At 44.9% G+C, this 25792-nt stretch overlaps 1 protein-coding gene across 1 annotated transcript in view; it reads right to left on the reverse strand.

Annotated features, from left to right (window-relative positions):
• VWA3A (von Willebrand factor A domain containing 3A) overlaps positions 1-21018 on the reverse strand; it is a 62974-nt gene extending 41956 nt beyond the window's left edge. Inside the window, 9 exon segments of the mRNA XM_025370765.1 lie at positions 2642-2748; positions 4109-4207; positions 10116-10170; positions 13108-13185; positions 13283-13407; positions 15918-16041; positions 16353-16417; positions 16419-16440; positions 21005-21018. Coding sequence (XP_025226550.1) covers positions 2642-2748; positions 4109-4207; positions 10116-10170; positions 13108-13185; positions 13283-13407; positions 15918-16041; positions 16353-16417; positions 16419-16440; positions 21005-21018 — 689 coding nt within the window.
• Positions 21019-25792: the final 4774 nt, after the last annotated feature.

The following is a 25792-nucleotide window of genomic DNA, read 5'->3' on the forward strand; positions in this document are numbered from 1 at the left end:
AAAACAAAAAAAACAAGTTTCTTTCAATAAAAAATAAATAGAATTGAAGTAAAGAAAAATCAACAATAGTACACATGGTAGGCCGGGCACAGTGGCTCACGCCTGTAATCCCAGCACTTTGGGAGGCCAAGGAGGGCGGATCACTTGAGGTCAGAGTCCGAGACCAGCCTGGCCAACATGGTGAAACCTCGTTGCTACCAAAAATTCAAAAAAAAAAAAAAAAAAAAAAAATTAGCAGGGCATGGTGGAGCACACTTGTAATCTCAGCTATTTGGGAGGCTGAGGCAGGATAGTTGCTTGAACCCAGGAAACGGATGTTGTGGTGAGCCAAGATCGCACCACTGCATTCCAGCCTGGGTGACAGAGTGAGACTCCATCTCAAAAATAAAATAAAATAAAATAAAATAAAATAAAATAAAATAAAATAAAATAAAATAAAATAAAATAAAATAAAGTAAAATAAAATAAAATAAAATAAAACAAAACAATAGTACACATGGTAAAGATATGACATAGGGATATGACAAGAGAATTCTAGGAGTTCCTTAAGATGCAGAACTTTTGGCTGCCATCCATTAACAACCCAAGGGTCACTGCTCCACCTAAAGTGGAAATCAGAGTACAAAATGCTCTCGTTCATTGAGTACCTGGCACTAGCCCGGTGCTTTGTTTTCATTTCATCTCCATAACAGTCCTGTGAAGAGTGGATAGGATTGGCCTTGTTTTGCAAATGAGAGAGTTAAGGGACTTGTCAAGAACACGCAGTGACTGTTGGGGTTGGGATTCAAAGCCAGAGGGCCAGAAGTGCGCAATTCTCTATCTAGAAGGGCTCTTCTTTACAGCTAGTGCTGGCGAGGGGGCCTCCCTCCTAGAAATCTAAGCACATGCTTTTTTTTTTAACTTTTAAATTTTTTTTGGAGACAGGGTCTCTCTCTGTCACCCAGGCTGGAGTACAGTGGCACAACCATAGCTCACTGCAGCCTCGACCTCCCTCCCAGTCTCAATCAAACCTCCCACCTCAGCCTCCCGAGTAGTTGGGACTATAGGCACATGCCATCACACCCGGCTAATTTTTAAATTTTTGTAGAGATGGGGTCTCACTGGGTTGCTCAGACTGGTCTCAAACTCCTGAGCTCAAGCGATCCTCCCACCTTGGCCTCCCAAAGTGCTGGGATTATAGGCATGAGCAACTGGCCCTGGCCAAAGCACGTGCGTTTTCCTGGGATCTGGAATCCAATCCTGGCTTTGCCGCATTGGGCATCTTCCCTAAGCTGAGTCTGCATTTTCTCATCTGCAAAATGAGGATAATAATCCTATTCCATGGGGTGGCTATATATACTAAATACAATCATCCATGCAAAGTACCTAGTATGGCAACCAACACATGGTGGGTGACTGAGGACATTCCTTTCATGGAAAAGAAATTTCTACTCACCGGATAAATAGAAATTCTTACATACCTCCCTCCTATCCCTCAAAAAAACCCCAGGCTAGAAACCCCCAACTAAAGGACATCCATGCAGTAGAGTACTATGTAGCCATTAAAACAAATGAGGTAGATTTGTATGCATTGACAGAGAAAGAGATTCAAGATCAGCTAGAAAGCCAAAGCACAGAGCAGTGTTATATAGGTCCTGTTTATGTCAAAATAAGAAGGTAAACACATAGATGCATGTGTGTGCAAATATTATTTGTGGAAGTGATATAAGGAACTATTTTGGGCCAGGCACAGTGTCTCACATCCGTAGTCCCAGCACTTTGGGAGGCCAAGACTGGAAGAGCACTTGAGGCCAGGTCAGGACCAGCCTGGACGACATCGCAAGATCCCATCTTTACAAAAATAAACAAAGTGGCTGGGTGTGGTGGCTCATGCCTGTAATCCCAACACTTTGGGAGGTCAAGGTGACAGATCACTTGAGGTCAGGAGTTCGAGACCAGCCTGGCCAACATGGTGAAAACCTGTCTCTGCCAAAAAATGCAAAAGTTAGCTGGGCATGGTAGTGCATGCCTGTAGTCCCAGCTACTTGGGAGGCTGAGGCACGAGAATCACTTGAACCCATGGGGTGGAGGTTGCAGTGAGCCAAGATTATACCACTGTACTCCAGCCTAGGCAACAGAGACCCTGTCTAAATAAACAAATAAAAAGGTAGCAGGGTGTGGTGGCACATGCCTGTAGTCCCAACTACTCAGGAGGCTGAGGTGAGAGGATTGCTTAAGCCCAGGAGGTCAAAGCTGCAATGAGCTATGATTGCGCCACTGCACTCCAGGTTGGGAGACACAATGAGATCCTGTCTTGAAAAAAAAAAAAAAAAAAAGAGGGGGACTCATTTGCTATTATTTATCATCCTTTCATACTGTTGGAATTTTTAAAAACATGTATGTCTTATTTTCACAATAATAAAACTATCTTTGCTAGTTTGCTGGATAAAAACGGTGTCTTGTAGTCACCTTCTCTGTCGGTTTATGAACTGCTGCATGGCCATCTTTCCAAAAATTGTTTCTGCTTTTGTGAGTTGTCTCTTTGTACTCACTTATCTAGTAGTGGTGTGGGATTTGCAGTTGAATTATTCAATAAAGACTCTGCTGGTTAGGGAGGAAAATGAAAAAGTCAATATCACCATCAGGCAAGAAAGCCACTCACACAGAGGCGCTGACTTCCATGGGGTCCGGCCAGAGGGACCTGGCGTTGGTGCCAAAGGACAGGACAAATAGCTTCTCCTTGTGGCTCAGCTGCTCATCGATGAGGCTCTGTTGGACAAAAGGACGTCACTGGCTCCCATAGCCAGGGGAATGTGGAGCCTGACTTTGCCTCTCTCGTCTTAGCCGGCCCCTCTGGGCTGGGTCTGAGCTGTGCTGAAATATGGTTGCTTGAGGCTGGACTTAGCAGCCAGCCCCAAGCCAACATTTGCTTCCCACCTGCCGGGCCTCCTGTGGGTGGGATGAGCATCTGGGCTGCCATCTCAGTGTGCTATGGTTGGCCCCTTGGCACTTACCTGTGGCACCCGGAGAGGGAGGACAGAGGTCGGGGCAGTGGTTTCTCTCTAAGGCATGTGAGCTGGAGATGGAGCTGGTGAGTATCCATAACTTCTCCCTCTTCTTCCTGGCCAGCTAGAAATTCCACCTGTTTGCCACCCCATGAGCTCTGCCCTGGCTAATAGTAGACCACTCCACCTGAGGGATCTTTGGAAACTCTGTCCTGAGGACTTGTCATGAAGGGGGAGACTGCTCTGCAACCTGTCCCCTGACATCCACTGAGACCAGGAACAGGGAACAAGTCTGGAGGACAGCCCCACACTGAGCCTCATAAAGGCTCTGCAGGACCTGTACAAAATACAACGGGCTGTTGCTGCCACGGTACCCATAAGAAAATAGCCTGTCCACACCACATCAGGCTGCAGAGGCTTTTCTCCAGGCTAGACTTCTCACTGCACACTTATGAGAAGACTTCTCACAGAGCACTTCACTTGTACAAGCTCCTTTTACCCTTATGGCAACCCTAGGTAGTCACTGTTATTATCCCCATTTTATAGAGGAGGTAAGTAAGACACAGAGAGATTAGTTAACGCGGTCACATGGCCTGGAATTGGTGGAGGTGGCTGGGATTTGACTCCAGCCATCTGACTCTAGTTCTTAGCTTCTCTGCTATGGAGGTGAGTTGGGGATGGAGCAACGGGCAACACCAGCCTGTTCACTGCTCTCAAGCTAGAGCTGGTGAGTATCCAGTGGGAACCGTAACTCCAAAGAAACCAGAATAGCTCCTCCATCCAGAAAGGGCCAGAAGCCCTGTGCTGTGCTATGCTATGCTATGCAGGAGTCTTCACATCCTCTTTCCAGGGAAACATGGGAGCTCTTGAGTCAAAGTCTAGTTGGCAGGTACCGTCGTGGTGAGAATACTGGAAGTTCACACTACAACCGAAAATGACTCTGTGGTTGGGTTTTGTAGAATTCAACATAGTTCTCTAACCATAGGTGCTAATTAAGTATGAACTTTTCTTTATAAGACACCCTATCTTGCATTTGCTATAAACAAGCTAGTCAGCAAGCTCAGAAAGGAAAGGCTGGGGGTGGTGGGTGGTTCCAGGTGTTTCAGTGCGCCAGACAGACTTACCATGAGGTCCTTTTGGAACTCCTCTTTCTGAGGGCCACTGCTGACGGCTGACACATCTATGAGGATGCTGACTCTGGCCCCTTTGATGAGGCCAAATGCCTAAAACCAAAGAGGGCATTTGGAAACAGCCAGTACAAGTCTGTGTGTCTCCTACACTGAGCTGCTCTGTGCGATGCAGTGATGCGAACACTTCCCTCACCCCTAACAAGAAGCAGCAGACAGAAACCCTATTTTACAAGGGAAAAGCAAAACCCAATATCATGACTTCAACTCTGGGCATGATTGCTCTTATTTTGTGGCAGCCTCTTCTTTATAAGTTTTTTCCCCTTATATTTATTGTCTAATCTTATGAAGTAATACATGGTCATTGTAGAAAATCTGGAGACTGTAGAAAAGCACCCTTTGTTTGACGATATAAAATTTGATGGCTATTTATATTAGCTTATCTGATTTAATTTCTCTATATCCTTATTTATTTTTTGCCTACTCTACTGATCAAAGGCAGATGTGTTAGGTTCACCAGCTGCAATGGTATCTCTGTGAGTTTCTAATTATGTTTCTTGTTTCTTCTTTTTGAAATGGGGGTCTTGCTATATTGTCAAGGTTGGTCTTGAACTCCTGGGCTCAAGCAACCATGTGCCACCATATCCAAGTTTCTAATTATGTTTCTAAATGGTATTATTACTCTACAGTTATTACTCCTTGACTTACGATGGGGCCACGTCCTGATAAACCCATCGTAAGTGGAAAAATCATAAGTCGAACCATTCTAAGTCAAGGACTGTCTGTATTACTTGTCGATGCTGTTTGACTCTGCACATAAATGTTCATCTTGTTAAAGCTGCATTGTGGATTGGAACTTTCATTCATATGAAATTGATAGTTCTCTAGGGGCAGTAGGTTCCATTCGGTGTTTTTCCTTAAATCCTACTTTATTGGATATCTAATTTTCCTGTTGAATTCACTCTTCTGCTCTCAGAGAGTATTTTATATCTTCTCTTACACCTGCAGAACTCCCTTTTTGTACTCTCCCAGCAAGTGATTTTGCCTCCAATTTTGCTGAGAAAACAGAAACAAATTGGAGAGAATTAAAAAAAAAATCTTTCCATGCAGAGTCTACTGACCTACCAGCCCATAGCCCTACACACTTCACCTTTTTCCAGTTAAAATGCATCTAAGGCCAACCAGCAACGGTCTAGGCTAACCTTTGACTTGCATCACTGAATCTTCTCTTGCTAAATAGGAACTCTGCTTCTGTGATCATCCCTTCTCCTGGATCATCCATTCCTATTGATTGTACAACTTCCATCATCATACGAACAGGTTATAATATCGCCCATCTTAAAAAAGATATAGACCTCTCAGGATGCCACCTCTTTCTCCTGCTGCTGTTTCATTTTTCGGCTCTCCATCTTAGCCACACGTCCTTACCTTCTGGGGACCCATTCAAGTTAGGTTCTCACCTTCCTATTCCTCTGAAACCACATTTGTGAAGGTGATCAATGACCTTTGTCTTGCCAAGCCCAAGGGTTAAATCCAAATTCTCAACTTTCTCGAACTCTGAGTAGCATATAGCACAGTTTGACTGTGTCAAGAGTTTAATAAGTTAAAACACTTTGTACATGTGTCTTCCAGGACACCACATTTTCCCACTTTCCCCTCTCTTCACTGTCCAGATTTTCTTAATTTCCTTTTCTAGAGAGCCCCTACTCCTTGTTCCAAAGTCACAATACTGGCGTGCCCTAGGAACTTGCTTCTGAGGGTGTGGGTCATGGGCCGACAGCATCACCATCCCTCAACTTGTTAGAAATGCAGAGTCTCAGGTCCCACTCCAGGCTTACCTAATTAGAGTCTTTATTTTAACAAGGGCTTCCAGGTGCGCAGTGGCACAATCATAGCTCACTGCAGCCAGGAACTCCTGGGCTCAAGTGATCCTCCTGCCTCAATCTCCTAAGTAAGCTGGGACTATAGGTGTGCGCCACCACACCTGGCTATTTGGTTTTTTAATTTTTTTGTAGAGATAGGGTCTTACTGCATTGCCCAGGCTAGTCTTGAACTCCCGGCCTCAAGTGACCCTCCAGCCTCGGCCTCCCAAAGTGCTGAGATTGCAGCCATGAGCCATCAAGCCTGGCCACTCTCTTCTTTATCTACCCCAGGGTTTGCCAGCTTTGGCACTACTGACATTTGGCACTATTGACATTTGGGCTGGATAATTATCTTTTGTAGGGAGCTGTCCTGTGCATTACAGGATGGTGAGCAGCATCCCTGGCTGCTGATAAACTAGATGTAGGTAACAACCCCTCTCCTCCAGCCATGACAATCAAAAATGTCTCCAGACATTGCCAAATGTTCCTGTGGGGCAAAATCTCCCCTGGTGGAGAACTACTGTTCTTTGATCACCTCCTCAGTGATCTGAGTGTCATGCCTTTGAATACCATCCAAACGCTAATAATTATCTGAGGTCCATCTTCAGATTTCTCTTGGAACTTCAGACCTGTGCACCCAACATCCTGCTCCGCTTCTCTGTCTGGAAGTCTACTAAGTCCCTCAGGCTTCACATGTCCAAAACAAGACCTCTTGGTTTTCCTTCTCAAGTCTGTTTCTCCCTCAGCCTTCCCCATCTCAGTAAATGCCATTCAACACCGGCCCAGGTGCTCTGGCCCCAAACCTATCTAATCCATTGGCAAGTTCTGCTGGTCCTACCTTCCAGTTGCGCATTGAATCTACCATATCTCATTCTGTCGACCCTAGAGCTTGAGTCTAAGCCTCCATCGTTCTCACCCAGCGCAGTTGTCCTGTTTCCACTTTTACCCCCTGTATAGTCAAGTTATGCAGCAGCCAGTGTGATTCTTTTGAAACTTGTCAGATCAGGTCACTCCCCGGCTTTATTAAAGCCTTCATCTTTGGAATCAGGCCCTCCTGGACTTCAACCTGCTCATCTAACCTTGTCTCCTTTCTCCACGTAGCTCACTCTGTGCTTGCTGCACTGGCCCATGTGCTGCTTCTGGAACATACCAAGCTCGTTCCTGCCTCAAGACTTTTGGACTTGCTGTCTCCTCTGCTTGGAACATTCTCCCCAAAATATTGGCAGGGCTCACCTCTGCACTTTCTTTAGGTGCCTTTTCAAATATCTCCTCTTCAGAGTAAGTATCCTCAACCGTTCCATTTATTTATTTTTTATTTTAGTTTTGAGAGGGAGTCTCACTCTGTCTCCCAGGCTGGAGTGCAGTGGCATGATTTCAGCTCACTGCAACTCTGCCTCCTGGGTTCAAGCAATTCTCCTGCTTTAGCCTCCCAAGTAGCTGGGATTACAGGCGCCCACCACCACGCCTGGTTAATTTTTGTGGTTTTAGTAGAGACGGGGTTTCAGCATTTTGGCCAGGCTGGTCTCAAATTACTGACCTCAAGTGATCCGCCTGCCTTGGCCTCCCAAAGTGCTGGGATTACAGGTGTGCACCACCATGTCTGGCCTCAACCATTCCATTTAAATAGGCCTTCTGTTCCACTCTCGGTTCCCTTTCTCAGCTTTGTTTCTTTTTACAGCACGTAAGCTCCATGAAGACAGGACCTTAGTATTAGTCATGGTTTTTTTCCCCCCAGTGAACCATTCCTTTAGCAAGTACTGGTCATGTTGGTAGTCTCAATCCTAGAACAGTGTCTGTTATACAATGACTCAATACGTGTTTGTTGAATTCATGACCCAAATATGGCACAAGGCTTTCTAGGGTATTGCCAGTCTGGAGGCAAGAAGTTGAAATCTAGAGCCAATTCTATTTCTTTTAAATTAAAAACAAGCTGCCATGAGGACTTTACAGCTTTTGGAATTGAAAACATTCATTCCCTAAACCTAGCCATTGAAGTTCTAGACATTTATTCCATAGAAATAACTGGACAAGTATGTTAGAGGCAACTGGAGCCGGGTAATACCAGATATTCTCCTTTTTCAAGAGAAGTCTGACAGCAGACATGAAAATGAAATATCAGGATTTAAAAAATCTTGGCAACTAATTTGAAAAATATTTAAAACTAGGGAGCCTGGAACAGCATAGCTGTGGGCCAGATTTGGCCTGCATGCCACTAGTTTATAACTTCTCCTTTTATCCTCTGCAGACACACATCCAGAGAAGCGAGGCCACTTTCTAGGGCCTTAGTGAGCGAGCAGAACAGGAATGGTGACCAGCGATTATCTGGCCGTCATATCAGGCTGCCTGCCTCAACACCCAGGGAGCCGGTGAGCTGATTCACAGGTGATCGCTTCCCTGGGCTCTTCCATGGTTTCTCTGTAGCTCTGTCAGAAAGGGGTGGCAGGAAGAAGGGGCTATCGATCCCCGCCAACTTTGACAAAGGTGCCAGGATGGGGTGATGGGGGTGGGTCGGTAAGAGCAGCATGTGCTACGTGGATGCCTATGGAGTATGGGAGGATTTCATTCCTCTGGGGTCTCTCTGCCTGTTACCATGGGCAACCAGAGGGGTCCAGCTATAGCTGCAGACAAGCATCTGCTTACTCAACTTGTCCAAGCGAGTGAAGGAGGTTCTGGATCTGAGGTGTAGACCACACCCTGGAATTGGCGGGACAGACAGGCTTAGCACTATGTTGTTACCCACTGTCCTGGGTAGAGGTGGGGATTGGGAGTAGGGAGCATGACTTTCAGCATCTGCTTTTCCCAGGGTTTAAAGCAAGAGTTGAAGATTGTGCCTAAGGGTGGAAGCAAACGGGAAGCCAGAAAAGTGCCAGTTGATGGCAATTAAGCTAAAACAAATAAGAAAGCAAATCAAGGGTTAATTTGCCCATGATCACTCATTTACCCTTGGGTTCTGAGAAAAACATTTAATTAAATTTTTTTTTTTTTTTTTTCTTTAAAGACAGGTCTTGTTCTGTCACCCAGGCTGGAGTGCAGTGGCCCAATCATAGCTCACTGCAGCCTTGAGCCTCCTGGGCTCAAGAAATCCTCCTGCCTCAGCCTCTCAAGTAGCTGGGACTACAGGTGTGTGCACCACTACGCCTAGCTCTTAATCAAACTTTTGCGGTTTTTTTGTTTGTTTTTTTGTTTGTTTTTGAGACGGAGTCTCACTGTGTCGTCCAGGCTAGAGTGCAATGGCGTGATCTCGGCTCACTGCAACCTCCACCTCCTGAGTTCAAGCAATTTTCCTGCCTCAGCCTCCAGCATAGCTGGGATTACAGGCATGCATGACCACGCCTGGCTAATTTTTTGTATTTTTAGCAGAGACAAGGTTTCACCACGTTGGCCAAGCTGGTCTTGAACTCCCGACCTCAGGTGATCCACCTACCTAGGCCTCCCAATGTGTGGGGATTACAGGCATAAGCCACTACGCCCAGCCCTTAATCAAACTTTTAAGAAAAGTGATATCCAGATGATCAGTCTTAGTCTTCTAAATCTCATTGTGGGTCTGAAGTTAAATGCCTAGTGCACATCTGCATTCTCACCTGCCCAGCACCCGCTCCCCCTTCTGGTAACAGTGCTCTGGCCTTCCACATGCAACCATCTGTCTCCCTTTCTCAGTCCATGAGGGCTGGGGGGGCTAACCCCCAGTCTCTTTCCCCTTCCCCCATGTCTTTTTTTTTTTGCCCCAGAAGTGAGCACTAGTTCCAGGCCTAGTCAGATAGTATATTTCATCTCCTTGGCTATGTTGATTGGTGTAAATTGGTCAATGGGAGTCAATCCCAGGATTTGGAAATTGTGCAGGGAACAGGAAGTGAGGTTCCTTTCTGCTGGAGCTGCTGATCACCACCTTCCTACGCCTGAAGAGAGATGTCCCGAGAATAAAACCAACTGAGAGGAAAGCAGAGCCCACAGGCCTAGAGGTGACATCATCTGAGCACCTGGATCCAGCTGTGGCTTGGGTTTTCATTTATGTAGGTTAGTAAATGCCTTTTTTAGCTTAAGCCAATTTACATTGGAGGTCTATCATTTGCAACTGAAAGGGTTCTAACAAATACAGATGGAATGAGTGAAAGGGGGCAAAGAATTAAACCTACGCCCGTTACCTTCTTGCTGTTTTCTGTTAGCCACTGAATTCTCTCTTGATAGACTTCAATAGTGCTGTCAAGACATCAGAAAGACTCATCACCCAAGGTCAGTATCCTCACTGAGCAACAACAGCCACTTACATACACAAAAGGCAGGTATGAATATATATTTTTTTAATGTGCATAGGGTCTTGGAAGAAGGTGGTGAACATTTTAAGTGCACTGTAGTGCATGCCTGTAGTCCTGGCTACTCAGGAGGCTGACTTGATCACTTGAGGCCAGGAGTTCAAGACCAGCTTGAACAACCTAGTGAAACCCTGTCTCTACAAAAAATACAAAAATTTGCTGGATATGGTGGTGCATGCCTATAGTCCCAGCTACTCAGGAGGCTGAGGTGGGAGGATCACTTGAGCCCAGGAGTTCAAGGCTGCACGGAGTTATGATTGTTCCACTGCACTCAAGCCTGGGCAAAATCAAGCAAAGACAAAACTGAAGATACTTGGTTTGCCAGGGCACTAGGTATAAGGGGATTGCAAAAGGGATGGAGTGTATAGGTGCTGCTCTACTGGTGACACAGTGCACAGGATAAATGACAATGGTTTGGTGGATCAAGCAGTGGAATCAGGCCCTCCCGGACTTCAACCTGCTCATCTAACCTTGTCTCCTTTCTCCACATAGCTCACTCTGTGCTCATTCTGCCCGGTGTGGCAGGTCTGTGGAGGATGGGGGAGGGTGTTCTTATGAGAAAGTTGGAAGACCACCCTTGCACTTGCTCAAATCTGTGTCTTCTCAGAAGAAATTGTTCCTAGTCTCCTGGAAACTGATCATAAAGGCACAACAGAGGCAGTTAAGCAATCATTTCCACGGGATTGATTAACAAAAAACCTAGTTTCTGAAAAGTAGCTGGGGGACCTTCTGGAAGTTGCCTTATTGCATGCCTGGCTGGAGACTAGCATATATCATGTGCACAAGGTAAGGACTCAGTCACTTGAATTTAATTGACTTGTCCTCACTGGGGGCAGGTGAGATTTGGGGGCCTAGAGAGGGACAAAAGAGGTCTTTGGAAATGAGATCATGGGGTAGTGGGTGGTAGATAGAGTCATAAGGGATACATGAGTTATGAATAGAGCTAAGAGGATGAGCTTTATTTTTATCTTCTTCTTAGTTTTATTTGAGACAGGGTCTCATTCTGTTGCCCAGGCTGGGGTGCAGTGGTACGATCATGACTCACTGCAGCTTCAACCTCCCTTGGCTCAGGTGATCCTCTCATCTCAGCCTTTAAGTAGCTGGAACTATAGATGCACACCATCACAACTGGCTAATTTTTATATTTTCTGTAGAGTTGGGGTTTCATCATTTTTCCCAGGCTGGTCTCGAACTCCTGAACTCAAGCGATCCTCCCACCTCGACCTTCCAAGGTGTTGCGAATACAGGTGTCAGCCACTGTGCCCAGCTGAAGATGAACTTTATAATAAAACATGTTTCTGTTCAAGATCCAGCTTTGCCATCTACTAGCTGTGTGACCTTGGACAGGTGTGGTAACCTTTCTGAGCCCCAGTTTCACCATCTCCAACATGAAGGTAACAACAGGATTTGTTACCTTCAATTTGCTAAAAGTCAATTTACTGAAAGCCAATCCTCTGAAAATCAATTTGCCAAATGACCAATTAGCTAAATAGACTTGAACATTCCTTAAAATGCTGGATTCACAATTAAAACTGATAAACCAAAATATTGCAGAATTCTTTAAAACCTGTTTCAGTTTCCAACCTAATAAAAGTCACTATAAATTCTACAGTTCAATGGTTTTGAGAAATTTGAGCGATTGGTCATTCCATGAATGGCCATTCAGCAATCAACTTCTGGTTAACTGGCTTGAGGGTAATGGTTTTATAAGGGGAAACCCCTTTCTCTTGATTCTCATTCTCTCTTTGCTGGCTGCCTTGTAAGATGTCCCTTTGCTCTTCCTTCATCTTTTGCCATGAATGTGAGGCCTCCCCAGTCATGTGGAACTGTGGGTCCATTAAACCTCTTTCTTATGTAAATTGCCCAGTCTCGGGTATGCCTTTATCAGCAGCATGAAAATGGACTAATACACATGTGCTATCAAAATCTGGTTTAGGAGTGCAGATGCATGCACGTTTTTGCCATATATTTGCAAAGGTATGAACGCAATCAATTTGACATTGAAAGTCATTACTCTTAACCATTAAACACCAGATGAAGCTGTGTCATCCAAGGGACTATGGATTTCATTTTATATTTTTTTAGAGATAGGGTCTTATTCTGTTGCCCAGGCTGGAGTGCAGTGCTGTGATCATAGCTCACTGCAGCCTCGAACTTCTGGGCTCAAGTGATCCTCCCAACTTCGTCTCTCAAAGTGCTAGGATTATAGGCCCACCATGCCTGGCCCTAGACTATGGATTTGAAAAGGCTGAGAGACATTGATCTGGTCCAGTCTTTCTATTTGAGAAAAGAGGAAATTGGGGCTAGAAGTGGGAAGAGACCTGCCCATCTCCCTGGGTGGTAGACTTTTTTTTTTTTTGAGACAGGGTCCCACTCTATTGCCCAAGGTCTCACAGATATTGCTGTTTGAACAGTTACTTCCAGGCTACTGAAATGACATATTTCTTTTTTTTTTTTTCCTTTCTTTTTTTTTTTGAGACAGAGTTATGCTTTTGTTGCCTAGGCTGGAGTGCAATGGCGTGATCTCAGCTCACTGCAACCTCCACCTCCCGAGTTCTAGCAATTCTCCTGCCTCAGCCTACCGAGTAGCTGGGAGTACAGGCATGTGCCACCAGGACTGGCTAATTTAAAAAATATATATTTTTAGTAGAGACAGGATTTCACCACGTTGGCCAGTCTGGCTTCAAACTCTTGACCTCAAGTGATCCACCTGCCTCGGCCTTCCAAAGTACTGGGATTAGAGGCATGAGCCACCATGCCCAGACTGAAATGACATAATTCTTGAGCTCCGTGGTGTTGGGAGGATGCTAAGAAACATACTTACTCAGAAAGCTTTGACTCAAAGTGGCAGATGATCTGGGTGGAGAAACGTATTTTCTGCACAACATTGGTGTCCTCCTCCCTGAAGAAGCAAAGCCTTATGAGGGGGTCTCTCGGGCCCAGGGGGCTGCATGTGTTGCTGCAGCTGTGGGGGTTGTGGGGAACAGCTTCAGACTTACAGCACTTCTGTGCCCTGGCTTATCAGGTCAGCCAAGGTAAGCTTCTGACACTTTAAACTGTGAGCCGAAAGCCAGTCTTCAGAGTCCTCCCAATCTGAAGACTGGGTCTCGCTCACCTGCAGCCTCTGCAAGACAAAAACCAGAATCAAACAGAGAAGTAGAAAGAGAGGGAAGAGGTTCCCTTCACACAGATACCCAACGGGGGCCAACTCAGACTGATCCTTTTTTTTTTTTTTTTGAGACGGAGTTTCACTCTTGTCACCAAGGCTGGAGTGCAGTGGTATGATCTTGGCTCACTGCAACCTCTCTGCCTCTCGGGTTCAAGTGATTCTCCTGCCTCAGCCTCCCGAGTAGCTGGGATTACAGGCATGTGCCACCACGCTCGGCTAATTTTTGTCTTTTTAGTAGAGACGGGTTTTGGCATTTTGGCCAGGCTGGTCTCAAACTCCTGACCTCAAGTGATCCACCAGCCTTGGCCTCCCAAAGTGCTGGGATTACAGGCATGAGCTACCATACCTGGCCCCCTGGTTTGTCTGTTTTAGAGACAGGGCCTCGCTCTGTCACCCAGGCTGGAGTGCAGTGGTGTGATCATAGCTCACTGCAGCTTCAAAGTTCTGGGCTCAAGTGACCTTGCCTTAAGTTCTGTGCCTGAGGTCTGCTCTGCCCTCTGTCTCAAAGGGAAATTAGCAAGTGTTGAAGAAGTGTGAAAAACACTCTTATAATTACTGCAAATACTTAGATAGCACTTATTACATGTTAAGCACTTTCCATACATTAACTCATTTAATTTTACAAAGTAGGTTCCATTATGATAACCCCATCTTGCTGACCAGGGAACTGAGGTACAGATAATTTAGGTAATCAGTCCAAGGTCATGCAGCTAGAAAGTGGCAGATGTGGAATTCAAACCCAGGCTGTGAAGCTCAAGTCATGCTTCTAACCATGGTACTATGTTGTCCCTCTAAACTAGCACCAAACTGTGACCATCTCCATGAAGGAGTGAGAGGACTGAGGGGCCAGATTACTTTCTCATTGTGTGATTCTATACTAACAAATGTCCTGCCCTTGAAAGGCACCATCTAAAATCATAGGTCTCTGTCGCATATCTAGGGAAACACAGCTCTGTATCACATGGACACTAGATGTCACTCTTTTCACCTTTCAGACTCAACCCTCTCCCTGGTTGGAAACACTGAGCATGGTAGACTTTTTTTTTTTTTCTTTTGAGACAGGGTCTCATTTTATTGCCCAGGCTAGAGTGCAGTGCCACAATCTCAGCTCACTGCCAAAATCTCAGCTCATTGCAGCCTCAGCCTCCCAGGCTCAAGTGATCCTCTTTCCTTGGCCTCCTAAGTAGCTAGGACTATAGGCATGTGCCACCATACCTTGCTAATTTGTGTATTTTTTTTTTTTTTTTTTTTTGGTGGAAACAGGGTTTCACCATGTTGCCCAGGCTGGCCTCAAACTTCTAGACTCAAGCGATCCTCCCATCTAGGCCTCCCAAAGTGCTGAGATTACAGATGTGAACCACCGTGCCTGGTGAGCATGGTGGACTTAATAATTCACCTTTCTTCCATCTGTGTTGATTTTGAAATAATGTCACGTTTTAGGACACAGATTTTGTATTATTCATACTTGAAGACACACTATTAAACACATTATGGATTCTGACTTTAGGCCATGCTGATTATGTAACTCAACTAGTTCATTTGCATAGAGAATGGTAAGATCTTTGTGTTGGAGCAATCCTTTCCCTCTTTCCTTCAGGTTCATCTGCAAGGCAAAGGAGGCCCCAGCTGTGGCTGATAAATATAAGAATGATCCTGTGTACACCTGGGAAGTCATGCATTTTGATATAAAATTAGAGGAAAGATGCATGTCATCAACATCTGAACTCATTACAAGACTTCTTCAGAATCTCAAAACTCTATCAACCTTTCCTCATCTCCTGTAATTAAACTTGCTTTCCTGTAAGTGCCAGAACCTAAGTAAATCATGAGTATTTTTCTGATTGTTTAATTGCCAGCATTATAACTGGATTGTTTTTGACTATCATTTCAAAGGTATCATATTTAAACTCTAGTGTGGGTTAGATACATGGTAGTGCACTAGCCTTGCTTGAACATGGCAACCACCGATTGCCATTGTTTCCCTGTTAGAATGAGTTCTGAGTTCTAGACAATCCACTCATCCTCTTGGGAAGGCCCATTGAAGGTCAGCCTAAAATCGTAGTCTGGTTAGAGGTTTATTCTCCTATTATGCCCCATTTGTCCAACAGCACTTCCTGAAATGGATTTCCGAATCTAGATTTCAGGGAATCTCAAAAGCAAAGCAAATTTCAGGAAGGGGAATTTTAGAATCAAATGCTTAAGACTTCAGGCCTTGATAGCATGATCAGAGTCTTCACATGCTCCTGAATATTTAGTGACATGGCCAAATAGGCTATACAACTTCTATATAAACAGAGAGATTCTTCAGTCATTTCTAAAGGCAGAGGATTAGAGATAAATGCTTAATTAATCTTTTTCAGTCCTAGAATCCTATGAGAAGGAAGAAATCCCCAGAATTTAGCACATTCTGCATTCCCTGAATGATTTGTAGTATCACGACCCAGTTAAAGTGCCATGGTCTTTACCAGTAAGTCCTGTGTCTGGTTAACGTGTGTAACCAGTAATCCATTGTCTGAATTCTGACCAAGTCCATTCACATTCTTCTGCTTTAGTGACTTCTTTGAATCTCTGCCAGTGTTTCTCCTAATGCTACAAAACATAAAGTAATTTGATGAATGCCTGTGCACTGGGCATTGATTGGTTTGACATCCCCAGTGCCTCCTCTCTTTGCCTTAGTCCCTACAAGGATTCTAGAAACATTTTTCTGTGCAGTGACTGAGAAGGGTTCCTGCAGAGTCCTGATAAAATGTGGACTCCAGTTCCATGAGATATTTTATTATTTAGATAACTAAAGCCCTCAGGTGACTCTAAGAAGATTCAATGACCCAGTCTCACCCTCAGCTCCCATGAGCAAAATGCTGTTGCTGTTTTCATTTGCAAAATCAGAGAACTATGCTTACCAATGGTTTTCCAGAAACATATTTTCTTGGCCATGGAAGACGTGACTAGTTTGTGTAGCCATTGCAATAACACCCAATGCTTATTTTCCTAAAGAAGGAAAGAATACCAGAAAACAGGATAAATGTGGCACACAGAATAGTTTTGGGGGATATCTATATTCAGCACAACGCTTTTCTACATTTTTAAATTAATTTTTTTTTTTGAGATAAGGTCTCACTCAGTTGCCCTGGCTGGAGTACAGTGGCCCAGTCATGGCTCACTGTAGCCTTGACCTCCCAGGCTCAAGCAATCCTCCCACCTCAGCCTCCCAAGTAGCTGGGACTACAGGCACAAGCCACCATGACCAGCTATTTTTTTCTGTTTATTGTAGAGACGGGGTCTCACTATGTTGCTTCGGATGGTCTCGAACTCTTGGGCTCAAGTGATCCTCCCACCTAGGCTGGGATTAGAGGTGTGAGTCACCATGCCTGGCCATTTTAAAAAATTTTATAGACAAGGTCTTGCTTTGTCACCAAGGCTGAAGTAATGTGGTGCTAACATAACTTATAGCAGCCTCGAACTCCTGGCCTCAAGAGATCCTCCTCAGCCTCCCTAAGTCATGGGATTATAAGAGTGAGCCATTGTGCCTTCTTTAATTAATTCATTCAGTAAATACTTATTGAACACCTACCAGGTATCAGGCATTGTGCCTGGTGCTGAGGATACAATGGTGAACAAGATAAAGCTTTCTCAACTTCAACACTTTAACTCTTGGACCAGATCATTCTTTGCTGTGGGGGCCGTCTTATGTTGTAGGATGTTTAGCAGCATCCTGGCCTCTACCTATTAGATATCAGTAGCATCCCTCCGCACTTTTTCCCAATGTGACAATCAGAAATGTTTCCAGACATTGCTTAATATCTCATGGACAGCAAAATTGTCCCTAGTTGTGAACCACTAAGATAGACATTGTCCTTGTCCTCCCAGCGCTTATATTCTACAGGGGGAGACTGATATTAAAAAACTAAATAAAATAATTACAAATTGTGGAAAGTGCTGAAGGAACTAAAAGCATGTGATAGGAAGTAATCAAGGGGCCAGGCACAGTAGCTTATGCCTATAATCCCAGCACTTTGGGAGGCAGGCTGAGGCAGGAGGTCACTTGAGGCCAGGAGTTCAAGACCAGCCTGGGCAACCCAGTGAGACCCCATCTCTATAAACAAAATAAAGATATATTTGCCAGGTGTGGTGGCATGTGCCTGTAGTTCCATCTACTTGGGAGGCTGAGGCAGGAGGATTGCTTGAGCTCAGGAGTTTAAGGCTGCAGTGAGCTATGATCATGCCACTGTACTCAATCCTGGGCGACAGAGGGATATTCTGTCTCTAAAAAATAAACAAAAATCCACACCCAAATCCAATGTTACACCCCCTTTTCTCCCTCCTGCTTAAAACTGACCAAAGCCTTCTCTATGTCTAGGATGAAGACTGAGATCCTTCATTTGGCAGCTGAGGACCCTCAAGGTCTGGCTGCTCCCACCTACCCCTCTAGATTTCCCACTTCACCACTGCTCTCCTCTGTGTTCCACAAGGGCCTCCCTTTCCAGTTCTTGGAATTCTCTAGTTCCTTTAACCACAGGGCCTTTTCATGTGCTGCTTCTTTGCTCTGGAACATTCTTCTCCTTCTCCCCTACCCTAATCATCTTGACATTTTAGCTTAGATATCATTTCCTCCAGGAAATCTCCAGCATCCCATTCTATTTCGGTTTCCTTTGTTTTATTCAGACTTTCATAGAACTATGCTCTTTTAGGGCAGGTATCTTAATTTGGAATGATACATTCATTAGTGGGATTTTTAAAAATTTGTGTGTCTCTCCCCTTACACTGTAAGTTACATGAGAGCAGGGACTGGCAGACACTCGATAAATATTTTGAAAAGGGAAGGTGAAGGGCCAGGAGGTTGAAAAACTCCCTTGGTTTTTTTTTTTTTTTTTTTTGAGACGCAGTCTTGCTCTTGTCCCCCAGGCTGGAGTGCAGTGGCATGATCTCGGCTCACTGCAAACTCCACCTCCTGGGTTCAAGTGATTTTCCTGCCTCAGCCTCCCACATAGCTGGGATTACAGGTGCCCACTACCATGCCCAGCTAATTTTTGTATTTTTAGTAGAGACGGGGTTTCACCATGTTGGCCAGGCTGTTCTCAAACTCTTGACCTCAGGTGATCCACCTGCCTTGGCCTCCCAAAGTGCTGAGATTACAGGCGTGAGCCACCATGCCCAACCTGCCTTGGTTCTTGAATTTCTAATTATATATGCCAGGCACGTGTGAGACCTGACTTTCTGCTCTTGGGTTCCATGAGATACCGATGAGATACTGTTTCTTAGAATTCTCTACCTTTTTTTGCTTCAGCTAGCTCCTTTAGCTTTCTGTTATTTGCAACCAAAAAAAAATACCAGCTAAGACACAGCAAGTGAGAAACTCTGAATAAAGTTGCAGCTTAAACATTAGAGTGTGTGTTCTTGTGAAATCATTAAATTACACAGCCTAATAATGGTTTGGCAACTTGCTTTTCTCTTTCAGGTCTTTAATCTTTTATTCAGAGGATGCTTTGTTTTCTGGGAAGCATCACGATCATGTGGCAATGCTTTAAAACACACACACACACACACACACACACGCACACACACACACACACACACACACACGGCTTTACTTCAGCAAGCTGTCCTGGGAGACTCTAATGGCAGAGACTGTTGAAGTAGAAATGCCTCATGAACACTGGCCGCCCCGTAGTGTCTCACTTCCCTCTTTCCAGTCAGTGATTAACAGCTCTTAATGAATTCAGAGGACTGCACGACTAGATTCTGGGGTGACTGGTGCAGGCTGATGGAGAAGGGGTTGAAATGCATAAAAATAACAAAACAAAATAGTGCTCCAGAAAGAGCATGGGGCTGGGTGCAATAGCTCATGCCTGCAATCCCAGCACATTGGGAAGCTGAGGCAGGGAGATTGCTTGAGCCCAGGAGTTTGAGACTAGCCTGACCAACATAATGAGACTCTGTCCATACATTAAAAAAAAAAAAATTAGCTGGGCATGGTGGTGTGCACTTGTAGTCCCAGCTACCGGGGAGGATGGAGTGGGAGGGTCACTTGAGCCCAGGAGTTTGAGGCTGCCGTGAGCTGTGATCTCATCGCTGCACTCCAGCCTAGGTGATGGAGTGAGACTCTGTCTCAAACAAACAAACAAAACAAACAACAACAACAACAAAAGTGCTGAACCTTTGGTTTCTTCATCTTCAGAATGGAATGGGGACAGCAGTAACTGACCTGCCTACTTCAACACCGTTATCAAGAGGATCAAATGAAATTGAGAAAGTAGAAGTGCTTTGTGAAATACGAAGTACTATAAAAATGCAGAATGCCAGCTGGGCGCGGTGGCTCATGCCTGTAATCCCAGCACTTTGGGAGGCCGAGGCGGGTGGATCAAGACCATCCTGGCTAACATGGTGAAACCCTGTCTCTACTAAAAATACAAAAAAAATTAGCCAGGCGTAGTGGCAGGCGCCTGTAGTCCCAGCTACTTGGGAGGCTGAGGCAGGAGAATGGTGTGAACCTGGGAGGTGGAGCTTGCAGTGAGCTGAGATTGCGCTACTGCACTCCAGCCTGGGTGACAGAGCAAGATTCTGTCTCAAAAAAAAAAAAAAAAAAAAAAAAGTAGAATACCATAAAATGTGGGCTGCATCTTCAAGCACTTCAGCATATGACATGAAAACAATCATGTGTTTCATGAACATTTATAGAGCGCACACTGCGTGCCAGAGAGAACAGGTGTTGGGGAGATAGACATGAACAGGACGCAGCTCTTTCCCTTAGGCCTTTGCTCAAATGAAATCTTATTAGAGAGGTCTTCTGTGAGTACTTTAACTCAAACGGCACCTCCATTATATAGAATATATAAATACGTTCTATATATTCACTTATTTACTTATAAGTAAATACGTTCTATATATTTACTTATTTACTTGTTTTATAATTTCTCTATATTTAGTTACTTACTGTTTGAACCTCTGCGCACCCCTCCCACATAAACATACTAGAAGTAGATCCATTTGGGCCAGGACAGTAATGTTCACTGCTAGGATATTTTTGCATAAAATAGAGTTTAGAACATAGTAGCTGCTCAAAAAACATTTGTTGAATAAATGCATTCAGAGCAGGTCCAGAGTTTAGGCAAAGGTGAGCTGAATTACACTGGGGGGTGATTGCAGGAGAGGAAAAGAACAAACCAGTCCATGGCAGATGGCATTTTGGTCCAAGGGAGAGAGGGAACCTTGATTATTGGGTGAAAATAATAATAATAATAATAGGAGTCTTTCCTGAACCCCATTCACTGTCCCCAATCCCCCAGGGAGGAAACCACTCCTCCTGTGGAAGTCCTCCTGTTGCTGTCCCTTCACTTTGTCATATGGAGTTGTCATGGCCTGTCTCCCAGACTGGCTCCATGACTTCCTTGTCTACTGGCACCCCCAGCATTTAGCCCAATGCTCAGCATGTAGGGAGTGGACGCTTCACACCCCAGGCTACCTCAATCTTGTCACTCAGTCCAGAGCTTAGCATCTGGCCTCCCCCACCCCCTCTGTCACCACCCCTGTCAACCCTGATGACGCTCACCCTCACCTGTATTTCTTCATTTACTTCTCCATCTTTAGGAGAAGGGTTCCTGCCACTCCAGGGCCTTGCTTCTCCTAGATCTCACTTCTGGTTTCTCCAAGCTCCTCCAAGCAACTCAGCAGTGAAGCTTGCCCTGTGGGAATGTGTTAGCTGGTCTCCAAGGTAACAGACTGCACCACTGCAGCTCGGGGCAGGGAAAGGGAAAACCTTCCTCATTCCAGGGAAGAAGTCACAGCTGTGTTGTTGATAACCACTTCTCCCAGGTCACTCTGCTTTTCTCCACCTTCACGAAAACCTGGAAGCAGGATTTAGACCTTTTTTCAAATTTCAGAACCTCTCAGTCAGCACAGAACTATGGTGTAGGCCAGTAAAGCCCTGGTGCCTGTGGCCTTCCTGTGGTAGGAACGGAGGAAAGTTTCCAGAGAACTCTGCCACGTGTGGCAAAGGTGGTAACTTTCTCTTCCTCCTCAGATTCTCTTGGGTTCCCTGAACACAATCCCTGGGAGAGGTCAGACAGTCCCCTATCCCTACCTGGTCCAGCCCCACCTAAACCTGGCTAATACAGCCAAGCTCAATGACCTCTTTGCATCAGAAGAGATCATCTGCCACAGTGGTTCCTAAGCCCGGGTACCCATGAGAATCACCTGGATTGTTTGCTAAGAAAACATTCCCATTCAGGAGATTGATTCAGAACTGAGAAAAGGTGTGGGAATGTGCATGTTTAACAATGGCCCCAGGTGATTATGATGTAACTAGTTCTTGGCCCATAGCTGGGAACCTCTCTAAACCCTTCTTTTATAGCCGTCAAGACAGACAAAGTAATTAATGTCTCCGAAGTCAACCAACTTGCAAGCTGCTAAAGGATCTGTAGTTAGTTTTTCGAATCCAGGACATTTCTCAAATCAGTTTTCACTTTCTGAGAGTTTTATAAGTTTTATAAACTTTTATCAGTTAGAACATAAGGTTGGGTGGTGGCTTATGTCTGTAATCCCAGCACTTTAGGAGGTTGAGGCAGGAGGATTGCTTGACGCCAGGAATTTGAGATCAGCTTGGGCAACACAGTGAGACTCCGTCTCTACAAAAATAAAATAAAATAAAAATTAGTCAGGTGCAGTGGCTTGTACCTGTAGTCCCAGCTACTTGGAAGGCTGAGGTGGGAGGATTGCTTGAGCCCAAGAGTTCAAGGTTACAGTGAGCTATGATCGCACCACTGCACTCCAGCCTGGGCTACAGAGCAAGACCCTGTCTCAAAAATAAAGAACATATGCCACCTGTGGTAGTCATCATATGGTAGGGAACACCCTTCAGATGTTGACCGCAGCAGCCATGCCTATAGGCCAGGTCAGAAACAACCAACATGCTCAAAATAGAAACTGCTTATTAAGCACTGGTCACCAGGGTTGAGAACACCATGTATAAGTCCATGGCATTTGTTATGTGGCCAGCACCAATAAGGCAGAAAATGAGGAAGATCAGAAAGAGGTAAGGAGGTCCCAAGGGGCTGTGAGCAACCAATGGCTACTCTGTGAACAAGAGATGAGGGTCCTTGTGCCCATCTTGATGGAAATTTTGGGTGGAAGGGGCTGGCTAATTTTGATATCTTTTTTTCTTTTAGGCATGGGAACCCCAAGCAGGTCATCTACCACCCTCACACCTTTCTTTGCTTCCTGGATATATGGGTTTTCAACACTGTGCATAGAAGTAAAGTCCAACACTGGAAACTCTTTGTTTCTGCTTTCTTCTACTTGAGCCTACACAACACACATTCTGAATAGATCTCTGCCAGGGGGATAAAGCAGAGTAAGCCTTTCAGGCTGTAAGACCCATCAAGAGGAAAGCTGTGTGGGTACCATCTTACTTGGCTCCCTTCAGGATGCAGATCATGACGACACCCATGGAAAGCATCAGAGCACAACAGACATTTCTCCTACCGTAGGCTCTTGGAAATGGATCAGGGTCAACTCATCTCTGGTCTTTTATTTAGGAGCTCTAGCGTGGTCCCATTGCCCAGGAGTATGGTGGGATATATCTTTCAGATATTAATTTGTTTTGCCTTCTTTCTTTCCTCCATTTCAAACCAGGAGCAGGTGCTTTGGGTTGGGTTGAGAAGCAGTAGCCTGAAGTAACTTTTTCTGTCTTTTGTAAAAGCCTAAGCTAACGAAAAGATTAAAGTGACATGCCAAAGCAGGGGAGGTGAGGAATGTGTTTAATGTCATGAGGAAAGTGGGAGTGTAAAGATTATTTCAGTTAAAAGAGACAGAAACCCAACTCAAACTGGTTTAAGGAAAAAAAGGAATTTATTTTCTTAAATAACACAAGAATCCAGGGATAGTTCTGGCTTCAGGGATGACTGGATCCAAAAGCTAAAGTGATGTTAACAGAACTGTCTTCCTTTCTCAGCTTCCTTTCTTCTAGGATGGCTTGATCAGGAGGCTCTTCAGGTGTGGCTGCCAGCAGTGCCAAACTTTTCCCCTACAACTGAGCAACTCTAAGAGAAGAACACCTCTGTCCAGGAGTTCCAGCAAAGTCCCAGGCTGGTCACATGCCATGCTAATTTCTGAATCTGTCACGATGACTCCGGCCAAGCCTGGCTTCTGTGTCGAGCTCTGAAGCCAAGAAGGTGAAATAGGCTCCATGAAACCACATGACCTGAGGTAGGAAAAGAACAATTTTTCCAAAAAGAAAGATCCTTTTTTTTTTTTTAAAACCAAAGGGACCATGGTGCTAGGCAAACATGCCTCTCAGGAAAGCCAAAATTCTCCCAGACAGATTAAAAAAAAAAAAAAAAAAATCACAGATCTAAAAATCAGAGGGAGTAGAGACTTGTTCCATGTTTGGTGGCAATACTTTCGTAAGATGGCAATCTCTAAGAGAAAGTGGGTCCTTGGTGCATTCTGGGAAGAGTCCACAGACACAGGAGTTCCCAGCTCACCAAAGTTTATCATTCCCCAAATGTGAGACAAACACAGTAAAACTACTGCCTCATTTAGCCTGTGACAATTGATGTCTCAGCAGTAACATGTAGACAGATGATCAACTAGTGGGTGGCAGTGGGGGTGGGGCGGAGCTTCCAAATGTTCGAACCATGAACTTCTGTACTTTTTTTTTTTTTTTTTTTGAGACGGAGTCTCGCTTTGTCACCCAGGCTGGAGTGCAGTGGCCAGATCTCAGCTCACTGCAAGCTCCGCCTCCCGGGTTCACGCCATTCTCCTGCCTCAGCCTCCCGAGTAGCTGGGACTACAGGCGCCCGCCACCTCGCCTGGCTAGTTTTTTGTATTTTTTAGTAGAGACGGGGTTTCACCGGGTTAGCCAGGATGGTCTCGATCTCCTGACCTTGTGATCCGCCCGTCTCGGCCTCCCAAATTGCTGGGATTACAGGCTTGAGCCACCGCGCCCGGCCTTCTGTACAACTTAAGAGTACTCCAATAACCAATTAATTCCTACCAGTCCAGTAGAAGGGATCCAGTTGAGTTTTAAGTGCTTTGGGAGTAGGGGTGAGGAGCAGCTGGTGTGGGAAAATTTCCCTGGGTGCTGGAATCCTGAAAGGACCCCAATAAAATCAATGCCCTCACCTAGCTTCATCCATCAAGGAAGTTGGCACTATAAAATACCAATGGGCTGGGGCATGGTGGCTCATGCCTGTAATCCCAGCACCTTTGGAGGTCGAGGCGGGAGGACTGCTTGAGGCCAGTTCAGGACCAGTCTGGGCAACAAAGTGAGACCCCGTCTCTACAAAATATTTTAAAATTAGCCACAAATGGTGGTGTGTACCTGTGGTCCCAGCTACTTGGGAGGCTGAGGTGGGAGGATGGTGGCCCAGGAGGTCGAGACTGCAGTGAGCAGCCAAAAACCAAACCAAAACCAAAAAACCAGTGAACAATGAATACAAAGAGAAAGCTCAACGATGAGGGGCATGATGGAAGATTAGACACAAACAACTTAATAAGTGGGAGGTTTTTCTTACATTTTTTTTTTTTCCTTTCAACAAAGTGGAAAGTGTTTCTAAATAGGGACCACCTTTTATGGTTGTTTGCATTCCACATCCAGAAGAAGCAAACCATAGATTTAGCTGCTCATGTTTGAGCCAAGGAATCATGCAAGCAGGACAAGTTATTTTTATTCCCTTTAGACCAGCCACACTGGCGACGCAGGGCAGCAGGAGTCCTAGATCTGAAGTCAGGGAGCCTGGCTGTGAAACCCATATTCACCAGCTGCTAGTTACAGAACCTGGAGTAAGGTATTCAGCCTTTTAATCCTTGGTTTTGTAGTCTATAAAACACCACTCTGTACTTCACAGGTAGAGGATTAAGATGACATATGGGAAAGCACATAACACATGAATTTACTGTTAGTTTCTTTCTCTAAAACGCAGAGAATGCCACTATTGTTTAACCACAGTGCTTTTGAAAATAGGAATTCCTTTAATAGTTGATATGCTTCAGTTGGAATGTCAGGTTATTATGACATTTGAGAAGGTTTTGTTACCCAAGGCCTAAGTTCACAGCAGCATTATCTGCAATAACAAAAAACGGGAAGCAACCTCATGTACATCAAAATGGGAAGACACATATTTGATATGTATCAAATGGAATACTATGCATTTAAAATGAGGAAGCTCTATATTTACTGACATAGAAAAATCTACATCACAAATTAAGTCAAAAAAGAAAGCCACTGGGCATGATGGCTCCCAGCACTTTGGGAGGCCAAGGCAGGAGACTGGGAGATGAGCCTGGTCAACATACTGAGATCCCCATCTCTTTTTTTTTTTTTTTTTTTTTTTTTTTTTTTTTT

This window comes from Theropithecus gelada, chromosome 20, assembly GCF_003255815.1.
Source record: "Theropithecus gelada isolate Dixy chromosome 20, Tgel_1.0, whole genome shotgun sequence".
Lineage (NCBI taxonomy): Eukaryota > Metazoa > Chordata > Mammalia > Primates > Cercopithecidae > Theropithecus > Theropithecus gelada.